The sequence below is a fragment of the Chrysemys picta genome, chromosome 9 (assembly GCF_011386835.1).
Source record: "Chrysemys picta bellii isolate R12L10 chromosome 9, ASM1138683v2, whole genome shotgun sequence".
Classification (NCBI taxonomy): domain Eukaryota; kingdom Metazoa; phylum Chordata; order Testudines; family Emydidae; genus Chrysemys; species Chrysemys picta.
The window spans coordinates 59,219,723-59,235,332 of NC_088799.1; the positions used below are offsets into that span (position 1 = coordinate 59,219,723).

Here is a 15,610-nt window from a genome sequence, read left to right on the forward strand (position 1 = left end):
GCCTCGCTTTGGCTTCCTACGGTAGCCAGAATGGAAAGCCAGAACTGTAACTAAAGTTAAATACAGTTCCCTGGTGTACTCCCACTAGGAATGCAGTGATGTTCCCACTTCTGTCTTCTGTCCTGAGCGACATTCTCTGGTTCTTGCCCTTAGGTTATGACTGTCCAGCCACTGAAGGTATCTTTGACTATGCAGCAGCTGTAGGAGGGGCCAGCATCACAGCAGCCCAGTGTCTGATGGATGGCAAGTGCAAGGTAGCGATTAACTGGCCTGGAGGGTGGCATCATGCAAAGAAGTAAGAAGAAAACCTGTTACTGTGTGCTTTCCAACCTGGTATCTGAATCGAGCCCGATAGCTCCTAGCTTTCCACACAAACCATCAGGGCGAGGAGAAACAATAGCATCCAAAAAGACCAATACAAATGAATTGGGAATTTTGGGGGGACGGGGAAGAGGTTGAGTGGGTTGAAAGACAAGAGGCAGCTGGGGAAGAAGTGGTGTGTAGTGCAGAGGAATGGGAGCCAAGAGTCCTGCATCTAAGTCCTGGTTCTACCATGGGCTTTGCTGTGTGACTTAGACCAATCAATTAACTTCTCTATGCCTCAGTTTCTCATAGTACTTCATAGGGGTGTTGCGAGGCTTAATGCTAGTAAAGTACTTTGAGATAGAAGTGCAAACTGCTGGTGTGTTGCCAAGAACTGAAGAGAATGGAAACCTGGAGACAAATGAAATATTTAAGAAGAGGTGAGTTGAAATAGAATTGGCTCTTCATATTCCTTCCTATGCTCTGAAAGTATCTGTTAGATCTGTATTGTAATATCTGAGATAGAGCAGTAATGTACTGTCAATAACAATATTTCAGAGCAGCAGGAGAGGAGATGGGAACTTTGCCCCTAAGTTGCTCTCATTCCCAGGAGGTCACAGGACTAAAAATGTTTCTAAAGTTAGCTGTGGCTTGTCCCCTTATTGCTCTCTGAGTTTCAGGAGAAAGTAGTACTTTATCTTCTGAAGCACAAGGGCTGTGTTTAATACCATGTGCAGATGAGAAAGTGACCCCTCTTTCTAATAGAATCATAAGATTTTCCATACCAGATTGGACCAACAGCCTGTCAATTTTTGGTATACTGTCTGTGATAGTAATCTATAGCTGATGCATTGGAAAAAAATCCTTGGGAAGTACCTCATCAATTGTGGAATGCTGTATTTAGGGGCAGGGCAAGATTCCTTCCTGACCTTTGCGGCCCAGTGTTTTCCTTGAAGCATGACATTTGGTCTCTCTATTCTATGTGTATCTACCAGATGGGGTCCTTCATAAAGTTCTCTCATCCCCTTGAAATCCAGCTGCAGCTTTTTTCCTGCAGCAGTGCATTTCCTGAGCTGACCGGGAGCTCTGGGAAGAAGTAAGGACAATGTGCACACTTTGGGGATCCATCTAAAAATACTGGCAGTTTAAGGTGAACCCCCAGGTCAGCATTAGAACTGTCCAAATCTGGATTTGGTTTTTGTTTCCACTGAGTGGGCACAGTTCAGATTAGTCAGGCAGAACAGTCTCATTCTGCTCAGGATGAATGGCTTTTTAATGACGTCTTGTGCTGTTCTGTTTTGACTACGCTGCGTGGGATCTCCCTCATCGGTGATGCCTGGAACTAAGAAACAACCTCAACAATTTTGCCTCCGATGTGCTGAGCCATTCATGTTGTTTTTCTCTGAGCAAGGATAACGCTAAAAGACATCATTACATCATTGTCAATGCAGCTGTCCTGTGAGCGTTAAGTGTGCACTAGAACTCCCTAAGACATTTTCAGTGAGACATTTGGAGACTGATTTCAAAATCCCAACTACTTACTTTTCTGTTCAACGTGTGCTATATTCTACTCCTGAGAACAGACATTTATAATGGAAATACTGACACAACTTTCAGCTAGAGCAGGGGTGGGCAAACTACGGCTCTTGGGCTGGATCCAGCTCCTCGGGGCTTTGGATCCGGTCTGCGGGATTGCCTCCCGTGGCGCCGCGGGCCCCATGCCGCTCTTAGAAGTGGCCAGCCCCAGCCCCCTCTTCCTGGAGTGGCGCAGGGCCGGGGATAGGGCAGGCATGCAGGGAACCTGCCCTGGCCCCAGTGCGCACTGCTGCCACCCCGGAGCCGCTTTAGGTAAGCGGCGCCAGGCCGGAGATCAAACCCCTCCTGCACCCCACCCCCCCAACTCCCTGCCCTAAGCCCCCTCCCGCAGTCCGCACCCCTCCTGCACCCCTGCCCTGAGCCCCCTCCTGCACCCCAACTCCCTTCCCTGAGCCCCCTCATACACTCCACACCCTTCCTCTGCCCCAGTCCCTTGCCCTGAGCCCCTTCCTGCACACCGCACCCCCTCCCACATCCTGCATTCCCTCCTGCACCCCAACCCCCTGCCCCAGCCCTGCATACAATTTTCCCACCCAGATGTGGCCCTCGGCCCAAAAAGTTTGCCCACCCCTGAGCTTTTTTTAACAGATTCCACATACTGGCAGAAGTGGGGGGAAATCCACTGAATAGTTAGGAAAACCCTCTGACTTAACCTAGAGCTCTCCCTAGTGGTACCTTAGCTAAAGCTGGAAAGACATTTTAAAATCAGTAAGTGAAATGTGCACTTTTTAGAATTCAACGTTTCATAGACTCATAGAATATCAAGGTTGAAAGGGACCTCAGGAGGTCATCTAGTCCAACCCCCTGACGCGCCGTCTCTACCGCCCGAACTGCCGAAGCAAAAAAAAAAAAAAGGCGCTCCTCCTGCCACGCACCCCCAAGGATTCTCTTGTGCACCCATTGAGGTGTGCGCACCCCACTTTGGAGACCACTGGTCTAGATCCATCTTCTTTGGAACCCCCTTTCAGGTAGTTGAAAGCAGCTATCAAATCCCCCCTCTTTCTTCTCTTCTGCAAACTAAATCATCCCACTTCCCTCAGCCTCTCCTCATAAGTCATGTGCTCCAGCCCCCTAATCATTTTTGTTGCCCTGCGATGGACTCTTTCCAATTTTTCCACATCCTTCTTGTAGTGTCGGGCCCAAAACTGGACACGGTACTCCAGATGAGGCCTCACCAATGCCAAATAGAGGGGAATGATCACAGCCCTCGATCTGCTGGCAATGCCTCTACTTATAGAGCCCAGAATGCCGTTAGCTTTCTTGGCAACAAGGGCACACTGTTGACTCATATCCAGCTTCTAATTGCTAAATAAAAATGCTTTGTGTCAAGACGGCAATTGGTCACTATCGCTGGTTACAGGTGCCCAAACCCAGTCGGACCTGCAGGGTGATAAGCTGTAGGTATAGTTGGGGTTATGTACCTGGGTACCAGTCTAAGAGTGGGAGATTCCACCTGGAAGCAGATGAGGGCAAGAGGCTGAACACCTGAGGCGATAGCGCTCAGACAGCCCAGAACGGGGACGAGAGGTGCAGACAGTCCTGTAACTGTAACGCCGCTGTAGTGGATGCGCACCACCTTTGGAGTGCTGCCACTGGAAGTTCCTGAGAAGTTGCGGGGAGGCACTGGCACCCGAACCGTGGCCTTGCCCCTGCTGTGCCTCTTCCCCCTGAGACTTCCGATGCTCGCTCCTCTCCGCCCTCTCCCTCCTGTCGCTCACCCGTAAGGCAGGAGGGGGCAGAAAGGAGTGAGCGGGGAGGAGCAGGCGGCAGGCGGAGAGGAGCAAGTGGCGGGGAGGGGGCAGAGTGGGGGTGGGAAGAGGCAGAGTGGGGAATGGGGCCTCAGGGGAAGAGGCCACGCGGGGGCTGGGCATCGGGGTGGAGCAGGGGTGGGGCCACTGTACAGGCACTGGTGGTTCCTCCCACTTCTAGGGAGCTTTTGGTGCTCACATCCTGCCTCCCCAAACACAAGAGTCATGTGCTGCATATAGACAACTGTAAGTGGAAGAGGTTAGCAAAAACTCTGTGTTTTGGGTTGTTTGTTTTTTTCAGTTTGCCTTATATGGTCAGTTTCTCTCTTCATTAAATGACCTTTATAAATGAAAAGGGAGCCGAAAAACCCTCAAGCCTTTTTTAAAAAAGAAGAACAGGAGGACTTGTGGCACCTTAGAGACTAACAAATTTATTAGAGCATAAGCTTTCGTGGACTACAGCCCACTTTAGTCCACGAAAGCTTATGCTCTAATAAATTTGTTAGTCTCTAAGGTGCCACAAGTCCTCCTGTTCTTCTTTTTGCGGATACAGACTAACACGGCTGCTACTCTGAAACCTTTTTTAAAAAGGACGTTAAAAGGAAAATCCTCAGGCTATGCTGTTTAACAGGTGTTTAGTCATAAACAAGGATTTTTTTTTTAAGTCAACTCCAAAAAAGTCAAATTGTATCTCTTTAGAACCTTAATTAGGTCCACAACTCAATATTGGGGCTGCTAGACTGCTAATTTGCTTGCTATGATTTGTGTTGTAATCCAGACTGAGACTAAGGCCCAGTCCTTATGGCAGATAAATTGGTCTGTGCGGCTTTTTCAGGCTAATTGTGAAATCTAGTCAATTTCAAAATGGAGTTATAGTAGTAGATGTTCCCCTGCCAATTTTAATGGGTTTACAATGACATTTTCCCAATATATCAAGATGTTTCTCTTCTGTGCTGTGCGAAAGACCCATGTGAACAACAGAGGAACATGGGAAACAGGGCAATGAGCTACCCACAAGGCATTGTCAAATGCACAAAAGTAAACAAGCTGGGTAGGGGAATGTCATTTTTTCTGAACTTTCAGTTGTAATCCTTTTAGGTGCTAGTTATAATCACAATAGGCCAAACACTTTCAGACTGTGGCTTTTTAAAAAGTTGACTGGGACCCTTTAGCACCAGAAGAGTGCACATTGGTGGAATGATCTCTAAAGAGAATGTAGGGATTGAGGTATGAAATTCAATAGTTAAATGATTCCAGGTTTTTTTACCATCCCCCCATTTTTAATAGAGGAAATAATGGTGCTATAAAATCATAGAAGCCGTTTTCTGTAAAAGTCATTGAGTCAGATCTCACGGGAGTTATGCATTTGACAGGCAACTTGAACTGTGGTGCAGGGTGGGGAGGAGAGAAGGGGAGGCAGAAATACTGGGATTTGACTTTCTAGTAATAAAATAGGTATTGGAAAAAGGGGAATCTGGCTGGTTCGATTCTGAACTTCCAGTTCCAGGGGGGTGACCATTTTGACCAGGGGTTGGCAACCTACGGCACGCAAGCCGATTTTGAATGGCACGCTGCCGAGGTCCCGGCCCCAAGCCCCACTCAGCCCCCCCGCCCACGGCGCTCCCCTGCAGGGGCAGGAGGCAGAAGCTTGGTCCTGCGGCAGCCAAGCTTCCCCCCCCCCCCCGCCCGCTTCTTCCACCAGTGTGGTGCTTTCCTGCCCCTCCTCCTCCCCATCCCTCTCCCTGCGCTGATCAGCTGATGGCCCTTGCGAGTGGGAGGGGGACGAGTGGCAGCGTGCTCCCTGCTCCGTAGAGGAGGCAGAGAAGAGGTAGGGACGGGACCTTGGGGAAGGGGGTGGAACAGGGCATATCCCTTCCAGCCCCCTGCCCTGAGCGGCTCAGGGCAGGGGGCTGGGAGCACCCCCACGAGCCGAGCACCCCAGCCCTCTGCCCTGACCCCCCCCCCACACACACACCCAACCTTCTGCCCTGCACCTCCACACCCCTGAACTCCCCCCCCACACCCAGCCTTCTGCCCTGTACCCCCACACGCCTTCTGCCCTGCACCCCCCACATACCCCAGCCCTCTGCCCTGACCCCTGAATCCCCCACACCCCCACTGCCCTCTGCCCTGAACCCCCCCACACCCCGAGCCTTCTGCCCTGCACCTCCACACACCCCCAGCCCTCTGCCCTGACCCCTGAACTCCCCCCCCACACCCAGCCTTCTGCCCTGCACCCCCGACACCCCCCCCAGCCCTCTGCCCTGCACCCCCCCAGCCCTCTGCCCTGCACCCTGAACCCCCCCACACCCTCACTGCCCTCTGCCCTGACCTCTGAACCCCCCCACACACCCAGCCTTCTGCCCTGCACTCCCACAGCCCCCATCCCTCTGCCCTGAGTCCTGAAATCCCCCCTCCCAGGTCTGGGGTCCCGGCTGCCAGCCCCGCTCAGCCCGCTGCCAGCCTAGGTGAACAGAACCCCAGGTTGGCAGCGGGCTGAGCAGGCTGGCGGCGTAAGATCAGCATTTTAATTTAATTTTAAATGAAGCTTCTTAAACATTTTGAAAACCTTGTTTACTGTACATACAACAATAGTTCAGTTATATAATATAGACTTATAGAGAGAGACTTTCTAAAAAACGTTAAAATGTATTACCGGCACATGAAACCTTAAATTAAAGTGAATAAATGAAGACTCGGCACACCACTTCTGAAAGGTTGCCTACCCCTGATTTTGACAATGAAGGCTCAGGCTTGTTCGTTAACTTGCCCTCCTTCAACTCATTGCACGTATGGAAAAGGGGAAAAATCGGTCTGGAAGATCAGCTGTTCTCTGAAAAGAAATTCTGTTAAAACAGGGCTTTAACACCAAAGATCTCTTCCTTGCAATTATACAGACTCAGCTGCTGATGTTAAGGAGGAAAACAAGCTTTTTACTTCTGGTAGGTCCGCAGAGCCTGCAAAGGTATGGGAGAGTAGAATCCAAATCACTCTTTCTTGTTCATCAGTAGAATTAAATTCTAATGGGATATGCTGTACCATTCCCCAGGGTACAGTCTGGACTGTTGGATAACTGTGTCCCCTCAACTCTTCAATTGGGGATGTCTTTTACACTGCTTCACTGTAAAAACAACCACTCCTGGTCCATTGACATACAACCTCTAACATGCAAAATCACTCCCAGCTGAATTATATAGGTGATTCTAGCCAGCCACTCATGAATTATATTACAGAGCGACACCAGCAAATTCCCAGTTCCAGACCTGTCCCCAGAAATATTCATCTTGTACTGCCCAGCACCCTCCTGGACAATACAAGCTCATAGAAAGTTTGTCATTTCATTAACAGGGTTTATGCATATTATTTTCTATTATCTCAAATGGAGGTTTCCAAACACTTCAATCCAAGCACACATTGGTTTAGCTAAAACAATAAAACAAGTTCATTATCTTACAGAAAGATAGATTTTAAGTGATTACAAGGAATGAGACATAAAAGATATTATGAGACACTGCATCAAATGGCTTACTAAATCCAAATATATGATGCACATAGTTGCCAGCAGGCTAAGGGAACCTTAGTAATTCTGTCCAAAAAAGTCAGTTTTGTCTAAAGAATTATTCTTTATAAACTCATGATGCTTATTGCGCATGAGTCCATTCGGTGACTTTTCTTCATGCTGGATGGTCCATCATTTCTCTTGGGGATTACGTTTAGACTTTCAGATGGTTATTGCTAGGATCATTCTCCTTTTCTCTTTGAATATTGTCTACTTGCTCTTCACTAGTTTTTGGTACTTCATCAGTTATCCATGTCTTCAGAAATAATTAGCGGTACTGTAAAATCATTAGATTAATTTTATGATAATCCCACATATTTTAACATGGGTCTCTGTCTTAAATTTGAACTTGGCACATTGAAAGGACTGAGCAATATTCAGGCAAGCTGTAAGCATAGTGCAAAACAGAATGAAGGGAGAGGGTTTATCTGTTGGACACACGCTGTCTCGGTACATGCAATTAACTAATAATGATCCTTTGTATCTTAGAGGCAGGAGCTGCTGTGCCACACTGAAAGTGAATAAGTACACTCTTCATCTTTTATCTTTCTTTAACTTGCTGCTTTTTCTGCAACCATTGGGGTGTGGGTGTATACACACACATACACTTTTATTTTGGATTCCTAGTCAGAGTGGTGTGTATCCAGAATAAGTGCCCCTTTGTCTGCTTGTGCGGGAGGCAGGATGTAGGCATAATTGCTTCCTGAGGTCATAAGCATGGAAATGGAAACCACAGTCTTCATGGGTTCAAGGCTTGAAGTTCAAAATAGTCTAGGATGGCTTGGAGCTAAGGGTTGGTGCCTTTTATTGATCAAATGCTGACCTTTCACCTCTGGAACCATGCTCAAAGCTTTCATCCAGCATGAATCTAGGAGATAAATTATCCCAAATATTATTATCCCAAAGGAGGCATCTTTGCAGCAGCTAATTCTCCATCCTGGAAGGTGCACTTGGGCAATAGCTGGTTCTACTTTTCTTTGATTAGTATTTTAAATTTGTCATCTGCTATATTTACAGCTTCAAAAGACCCAAACAGCTGATGTTGTTGTCTTGTCTTTCAGCACAGATGGGATGTAAAAGGCCTCTTTGCCACTCGTAGACTTTAAGGCCAGAAGGGACCATCCTGATGATCTAGTCTGACCTCCTGCACGTCGCAGGCCACAGAACCTCACCCACCCACTCCTGTAATAGGCCCATTATCACTGGCTGAGTTACCAAAGTCCTCAAAGCTTGATTTAAAGCCTTCAAGTTACAGAGAATCGACCATTTGTTCTAGTTCAAATCAGCAAGTGACCCAAGCCTCAAGCTTTAGAGGAAGGTGAAAATCCTCCAGGATGTCTGCCCATCTGACCTGGGGGGGAAATTCCTATCTGACCCTAAACATGGCGATCTGTTAGACCCGGAGCATGTGGGCAGGACCCACCAATCAGACACCTGGGAAAGAATTCACCATAGTAACTTAGAGCCCTCTCCATCTAGTATCTCATCTTCAGCCATTAGAGATATTTGCTAATAGAAATCGTGGGTGGGCCAGATGCCATTATAGGCAATCTCATTATACCATCCTCTCCAGATGAGTCTTGAAACAAGTTAGGGTTTGGGGTTTTTTGCCCCCACTGCTCCCCTTGGAAGGCTGTTCCACAAGTACTCCTGTTCTTTTTACTACTTTGATGGTTAGAAACCTTCATCTAATTTCAAGTTTTAACTTACTAATGGCCAGTTTATATCCATTTGTTCCTATGCCAACATTGGCCTTTACCTTAAATAACTCCTCTTCCTCTGAGGTGTTTGTCCCTCTGATGTGTTTAGAAAGAGCAATTCTATCTCCCCATAGCCTTCATTTGGTTAGAGTAAACAAGGCAAGCTCCTTAAGTCTCCTCTCATAAGGTAGTTTCTCTGTTCCTCGAATCATCCTAGTTGCCCTTTTCTGCACCTGTTCCAGTTTGAATTCATCCTTCTTAAACATGGGAGACCAGAATTGCACACAGTATTCCAGATGAGGTCTCACCAGTGCCTTGTATAATGGTACTAAACACTTCCCTGTCTCTACTCGCAATACCTTGCCTGATGCATCCTAAAATTGGATTTGCCTTTTTTATGGCAGCTCAGAGTGATCCTGTGATTGAGAAATACACCCAAGTCTTTCTCCCCTCTGTCACTTCCAACTGATCCGTCCCCATCTTATAGCAAAAAAACCAAAAAACTTCTTGTGAGTCCCTAAGTGCATGACCTTGCACTTTGAACTGTTAAATTTCATCTCATTTCTGTTATCCAGTTTTCAAGGTCATCCAAATCTTTTATGATGTTGCAGTCCTCCTCTTTAATGGCAATACCTCCAAACTTTGTGTTATCCGCAAATTTTATTAGCACACTCCCACTTTTTGTTCCAGAGTTATTAATGGAAATGTTTCAGAGTAGCAGCCGTGTTAGTCTGTATCCGCAAAAAGAAGAACAGGAGGACTTGTGGCACCTTAGAGACTAAGGTGCCACAAGTCCTCCTGTTCTTCTTATTAATGGAAATGTTAAATAAGATTGGTCCCAATACCAATCCCTGAGGAGCTCCAATAGTAACATCCCTCCAGCCTGACAGTTCACCTTTCAGTATGACTTGTTGTAGTTACTCCTTTAACCACTCTTATGAGCTAGGCACAAAAAATGGAAAGCACTTGCCAAAGGGATCCATATGTGCTCTCCTTAGATTGTTTTTGTGTGTCAGTCACACTGGGATTGCAGCAGTAAAAGCCAGTAATTCTCAGTGTCCCTTCAGTAGTTTCCCTAAGATGGTTCTCTCACTGCTCTTATCTGCACCAGCTTTATCTTGGTCAACTCCACTGGTGAAAGCAATAGTAGAAGTGCTAGTAGAGAGTAGATCCTGGTGGTTTCCAGCATCTTAATCCATGTATCATCTCACTCTGTCATCTAGAAGAATTAGGCCTGTGTGTATGAATGGGATTAGGTGACAGGGTTGCCAGGGACTGGACTCTATGATCCTGGAGGACCCCTCCAGTCCAATGCCTGGCTATGTAGACCCTACAGTAGTAACAATTACTTTGCTCATCTACACTGGCACTCCCATCTGGTGTAGAAGCTGTAGTCATGGTACAGAGAACAATGGTGTTTCCTTCCATCAGCACCTAATGCAAACTTGAGCCAATGTAAGTGGGGACAGTAACTCTCTTCATGAGAGTGATCTAGCTGTTGGAGACTTGCCCTGGCATAGAGTCCAGTTGTGCTCTTTTTGGGGAGAGGAACATGAGTACTTGTGGCACCTTAGAGACTAACAAATTTATTTGAGCATAAGCTTTCATGGGCTACAGCCCACTTCATCGGATGCATAGACTGGAACATACAGCAAGAAGATATTTATACATACAGAGAACATGAAAAGGTGGAAGTAGCCATACCAACGGTAAGAGGTAATCAATTGAGATGAGCTATTATCAGCAGGAGAAAAAAAACTTTTGAAGTGATAATCAAGATGACCCAGAGAAAGTGTGAGGATACTTAACATGGGGAAATAGATTCAGTTAGTATAATGACCCAATCATTCCCAGTCTCTGTTCAAACATAAGTTAATTGTATCTAATTTGCATATTAATTCAAGTTCAGCAGTCTCTCTTTGGAGTCTAGTATCAGAGGGGTAGAGTCTGGATCTGTAAAAAGCAACAGAGTCTGCTGTGGCACCTTTAAGACTAACAGATGTATTGGAGCATAAGCTTTCATGGGTGAAAGCCACCATCCGACGAAGTGGGCATTCACCCACGAAAGCTTATGCTCCTATACATCTGTTAGTCTTAAAGGTGCCACAGGACTCGCTGTTGCTCTTTGGATTTTTGAATTTTTTTTTGTTGCAAAATTGCCACATTATTCATTATTTTAAAAAAGTGAATACATATGATTCTAATAAAGATGGCCAAGAGACAGGGCAGGTGGACGCTTCAGGTTCCCTGCACAGCCCTGCCAATTCACCTCCCCAAGCCTGTCTTTGTGGTCTTTCCAGTGCGGACTAATCCTGCACTGCAGTGACCCCTGCTACACCAGTCCTAAACTGCTATTTAGTTTTACCCATTAGCTAAGTGCCCAATTTCAGCATCCTCTGCTAGTCCAGTCCCAGAGACGACTGTCAGTCCTAATGTGAATTGTTAGCTCTGTAATGTGGGCCGTGGTCTATAAGAGACTAGTCCAGGAAGCCATGTCACTTGTGGTATAAGGTTAGTATGCTAAAATACTCTGTCCCCAGTACATTAAGAGAGCCCCTGCTAGCCTGTTCCCAGTTCTGGTGGGGGAGGAGGGGGACAGTCTAGCAGGGGCTCTCTTAATGTACTGGTTCAGCAGTTTTATTACTGCGGACCCCATGTGAAGTTAAGCAGAAGCCATAGTCTTAAATGTCAAATATTTAAAATGAGAAAAATAGCCTGTATGTTAGTAAAACTAAAAAATGCTCCCTGGATGCTTTTAGAGAAGCAATCTCCAGAGTTGCTCTGTTAATGGAGCTAGAGGTTCTCTGGACAGCACTAGTGCCCATTTGCAGCAGTGAGTGTTAGAAACTACAAGACTACTCTCCAGAGCTTGTTCCCATCTACCCACAATCTTGTGCCACAGAGGCGGAGAGTGGTGGTGGTGGGGATACTGAGCAGAGAGAACCACAGGCTGAATATCCACAACATTTCCAGCAGTGAGGTCTGAGAACATGGACAAGTCTGGTAAAGGAACAGGGGAGGCCCTGTAACTTGAACCATAGTGGACATGTCTAGGCTGCCGCTGGGAGCGAGTCTGCCAGCCCTGGTACACAGACTAGCGCTGGCTATGTAGCTGTTGTGGCTTAGGCTCTCAAGCTCCCCCTCCCAGCCCCAGAGCTTGAGCTCCAGCCCAAGCTGCAGCATCTACACAGCTATTTTTAGCATGCTAGCGCAAGATTGTGGACCTGGGCTGGGAAGCCCATTCCCAACGGCAGTGTAGACAAGGGGTCTCAAACTCAAATGACCACAAGGGCCACATGAGGACTAGTACATTAGCCCAAGGGCTGCATTACTGACACCTCTCCCCCACCCCGCTGCCCTCGGCCCCACCCCCACTCCACCCCTTCCATGAGGCCCCACCTCTTTCCAACCCTTTCCCCAAAATGGACAGTGTTCCAGTAGTTGGAGGGCTGCCTTTAACTTCCATAAAACAGAGAAGATTGCAGCTGCCCTTCCCTTTAGTGCAGTGGCATGAATATCAGGATCAAGATATTAAGGCTTGTAGCCCATGAAGCTTGCAGCTTCATCTTAGGATATCAATAACCTAATATCTTTCTTTCCCTTTAATGGGCTTTATAGATGGATGACTGTTGTTACCTCCACTTTACTTGGGGGAGAGGGGGAACTGAGGCACAAGGCAGTTAAGTGACTTCCCTGCGGTCACACAGCCTGTTAGTGGCAGAATTGGAAATAGAACTCAGGTCTCCTGCCTCCTGCTGTGTGGTGCCCTGCTGCCTCTCAAAGAGACCTCTAGAGGTTGCGCTTAGGTGACTTCTGTATTAGATCATTAACATGCTTTCCACAGCAGATCTGAGCCAGCATTCAGCCTGGATCCTTACAGAGTAGTGATTTCCCCTTATTTCTTTTCTTGCTGCTTTCTTAAATCAGCCTTGTACATATGAAGAATTCCTGAGATAGGAAAAATTGGACTTTTCTGCAGAGGTGGTGCTGGGAATGTAGAAGTCCCATGCACTAGCTGGGGACAGCTGTTTCCATATAGCAGCTTGCATTTCCTCCATTTATTTGACTATGTGACAGCTACACATGAGCAAGGATAACATGTTTCACATTAATTTCATGGGCCCTCCTTTCCATGGGGGGAGGAAGGAAACCATTCCTACCAGCAGCTTAATTCCCAATGACTCCCTCGCTGGTGAATTTTCTGGAGGGGGTGGGGTGTTTAAAACTGCATTCCTCTTCCTCTGAACGGCATTCTAACACTTCATTGGAGATATACACTTCTCGCGTGTGCAAGCTGTGAGGTAGATTTCAACCATTAAAACTAAATGGAGACTGGGTGGCTGACGGGGATGGGAGTGGGATCCAGCCCAGGACCGCAGTGTCCTGATTGCTGTCCTTGAAGTCAGGCCAATGCTGAGTACTTTGACTTTATTTGTTGGTGTCAGGGTTCTTGAGGGAGTTCCTAGCAGCAGGAGTCCAGAGCACCAGACTGCTCACTTTTAGCCCATCAGCTGAGACTGACTACAAAGATTAGCTTGGGCTTGTAGACCTCCATAGTGTGGGGAAGGCGGGATGTGTTCCTCCAAGGCAGGGCTGAGGTGCATTGGCATGGGGAAGATTGTGCTGCAGTGTCTCAGTACTGTGCTGCAGACAGAGGAATTTTAGGTGCTGGACTCTCAGTCTGCCACCTATAAGTAGCACCAAATTCACTTAAAGTGTTTTAGATTTGCAGGAGGCTAATGGCAGCTAAATGTGTGTGTTTAGCTGCTCTGTACTTCCCTCTGCTGTTCATCCCTGGGCCAGTCGAGCAGTCTCTCAAGCCACCAGAGGCCATGATGGCTGTTTTGGTGTGGGATAAGACCAGCACCCTCATATTTAACATTTCAAGCTGGACATCGAGCCCAGGTTTCCAAAGTCCCATGTAATTGATCAGATACTCTTTGTGTCTAATGGCTGGCTCTCACGTTGCTGCTCCTGACCTGTGGAACTAGTTGACACCCGTGCCTTAGTGTTCTTCCTTTTAGTCCACACAAGATGGAGGCTGTGCTGCTGGATGGGGTTTGTGGAGGGTTGAAGAGGCAAAGGTTGGAGCGAGCAGCTGTCTTGTCTCCGCTTGGGAATGTTGAACTTCCTGAATGTTTCCTTGCAGAGATGAAGCTTCTGGCTTTTGCTACCTAAACGACGCCGTCCTGGGCATCCTGCGCCTGCGTCGGAAATTCGACCGCATCCTCTATATTGACTTGGACTTGCATCATGGGGATGGTAAGGCAGCCATGCGGGCTGCTAAGTGGTCCTGGCAGAGCAGTGCTTCGGGGAAACTTTGTGGTAGCCAGGATCACCGAGGGGCTGTTACTGCAATGGAGATTACTAGCATCACTTTGTGCCTGTTTGTTTGGGTTTATAAAACCATATGCAAAGCCCCAGTGCTGCACTCTTGACACCTCAGCCATAAAATAAAATCCACTTCTTCAAACAAAATGTACACAAATGAACAGCCTCGCCCCATTACCGCTCTTGCATAGATTCCAAGTCCAGAGGGAACACCTGTGATCACCTCGTCTGGCCTTCTGTGTAACGCAGGCCATTAGACTCCCACAGCAGAATAGCTGTTTAAAATTATAGAATAACTTTTTAGAAAAACATCCCTGCAATTAATCAACCACAACTAAGGGAAAGAAAGCAGTTCTGCTGCCCCATAGAAGAAGGGTGATTAGGGCTGCTCTTCAGGCTGTGAAAATAGATGAGATTTGCATCATGGCCTGAAGTTTGGCAGTTTCAGGCTACTTTGACTATTTAGATGTGGGGGAGGAGGGAGGAGGCTATGCAGCTGAGGGCCCCTCTAGAAGAAGACCCTGCCAGTAGGTCCTTCTCTCTAACACCAAGCAGATGAATCAGCAGATGAACTGGAGCTAAACTCCAGCAGTACAGTACAAGGAGTGAGAGGTTCTCTTAAATGGGAGGGGCCAGACCACTTAGAGCTTAATGGGTCAGAGCCAACACCTTTACGTGGTTTTCAGAAACCAGTGTAGATCCAGGAGCTCTGGTATCCTGCCTTGATACCCTGTATAGCAAGTGTGGTTCTGCAGTCTGCACACAATTGGATTTGCTAGTGCAATCCCATGCCGAGTGCATGGTGATACCCTCAGGTCAGGGTGATAAAGGTGTGGATTAGTGGCATCCAAAAAAGTCCTAGCCTTCTACTTAATGGAGGTGTGAAACAGGTGTCTTGATTGCAGTGGCTGGGGATCTAGCTAAATCCTAAGACGGCACATACGCTTTCAGAGGGACAGGTATAATTCTGGCCAAATCTTTTAACTGTGTTCCCCAATCTACCAGTATCATTGCAGTCTTCAGGGAGTTGAGCCTTTGTCAGCTAGGCCAAATCCAGGCCCCAATCTCTACCTGATCACTGGTAGAGCGCACGACTGATTCACTTGGGTTGATATAAGTCAGGGGTCTCAAACTCAAATGACGAGGGGGGCCAAATGAGGACTAGTTCATTGGCCTGAGGGCCACATCACTGACACACACACCCCTTGCTGCCCCCGGCCTTGCCCCCACTCCACCCCTTCCATGAGGCTCCGCCCCTGCCCTGCCTCTTCCCACCCCTTCCCTGCCCCCATTCCAACCCCTTCCCTGAAGTCCCCACCCCAACTCCGCCCCCTCCCTGCCCCCAGAGGTGCAGGAGGTGTGCAGGGTTCGAC

The 15,610-nt window shown here is 47.6% G+C and overlaps 1 protein-coding gene across 16 annotated transcripts in view; it reads left to right on the forward strand.

Moving 5' to 3' along the window:
• The window catches only part of HDAC8 (histone deacetylase 8), a 115,003-nt gene that overhangs the window by 19,044 nt on the left and 80,349 nt on the right, over positions 1 to 15,610 (forward strand). For 14 of the 16 annotated variants that reach the window (XR_006176517.2, XR_010590403.1, XM_065557190.1 and 11 more), the window contains 2 exons: positions 154 to 295; positions 14,056 to 14,168. Coding sequence is in view for 14 of the 16 variants with exons in the window: in XM_065557190.1 (XP_065413262.1) it covers positions 154 to 295; positions 14,056 to 14,168 (255 nt within the window). In the remaining 2 variants the exon portion in view is untranslated. The remainder of the gene's footprint in view (positions 1 to 153; positions 296 to 14,055; positions 14,169 to 15,610) is intronic. The other 2 variants (XM_065557186.1, XM_065557187.1) reach the window with 1 other exon arrangement.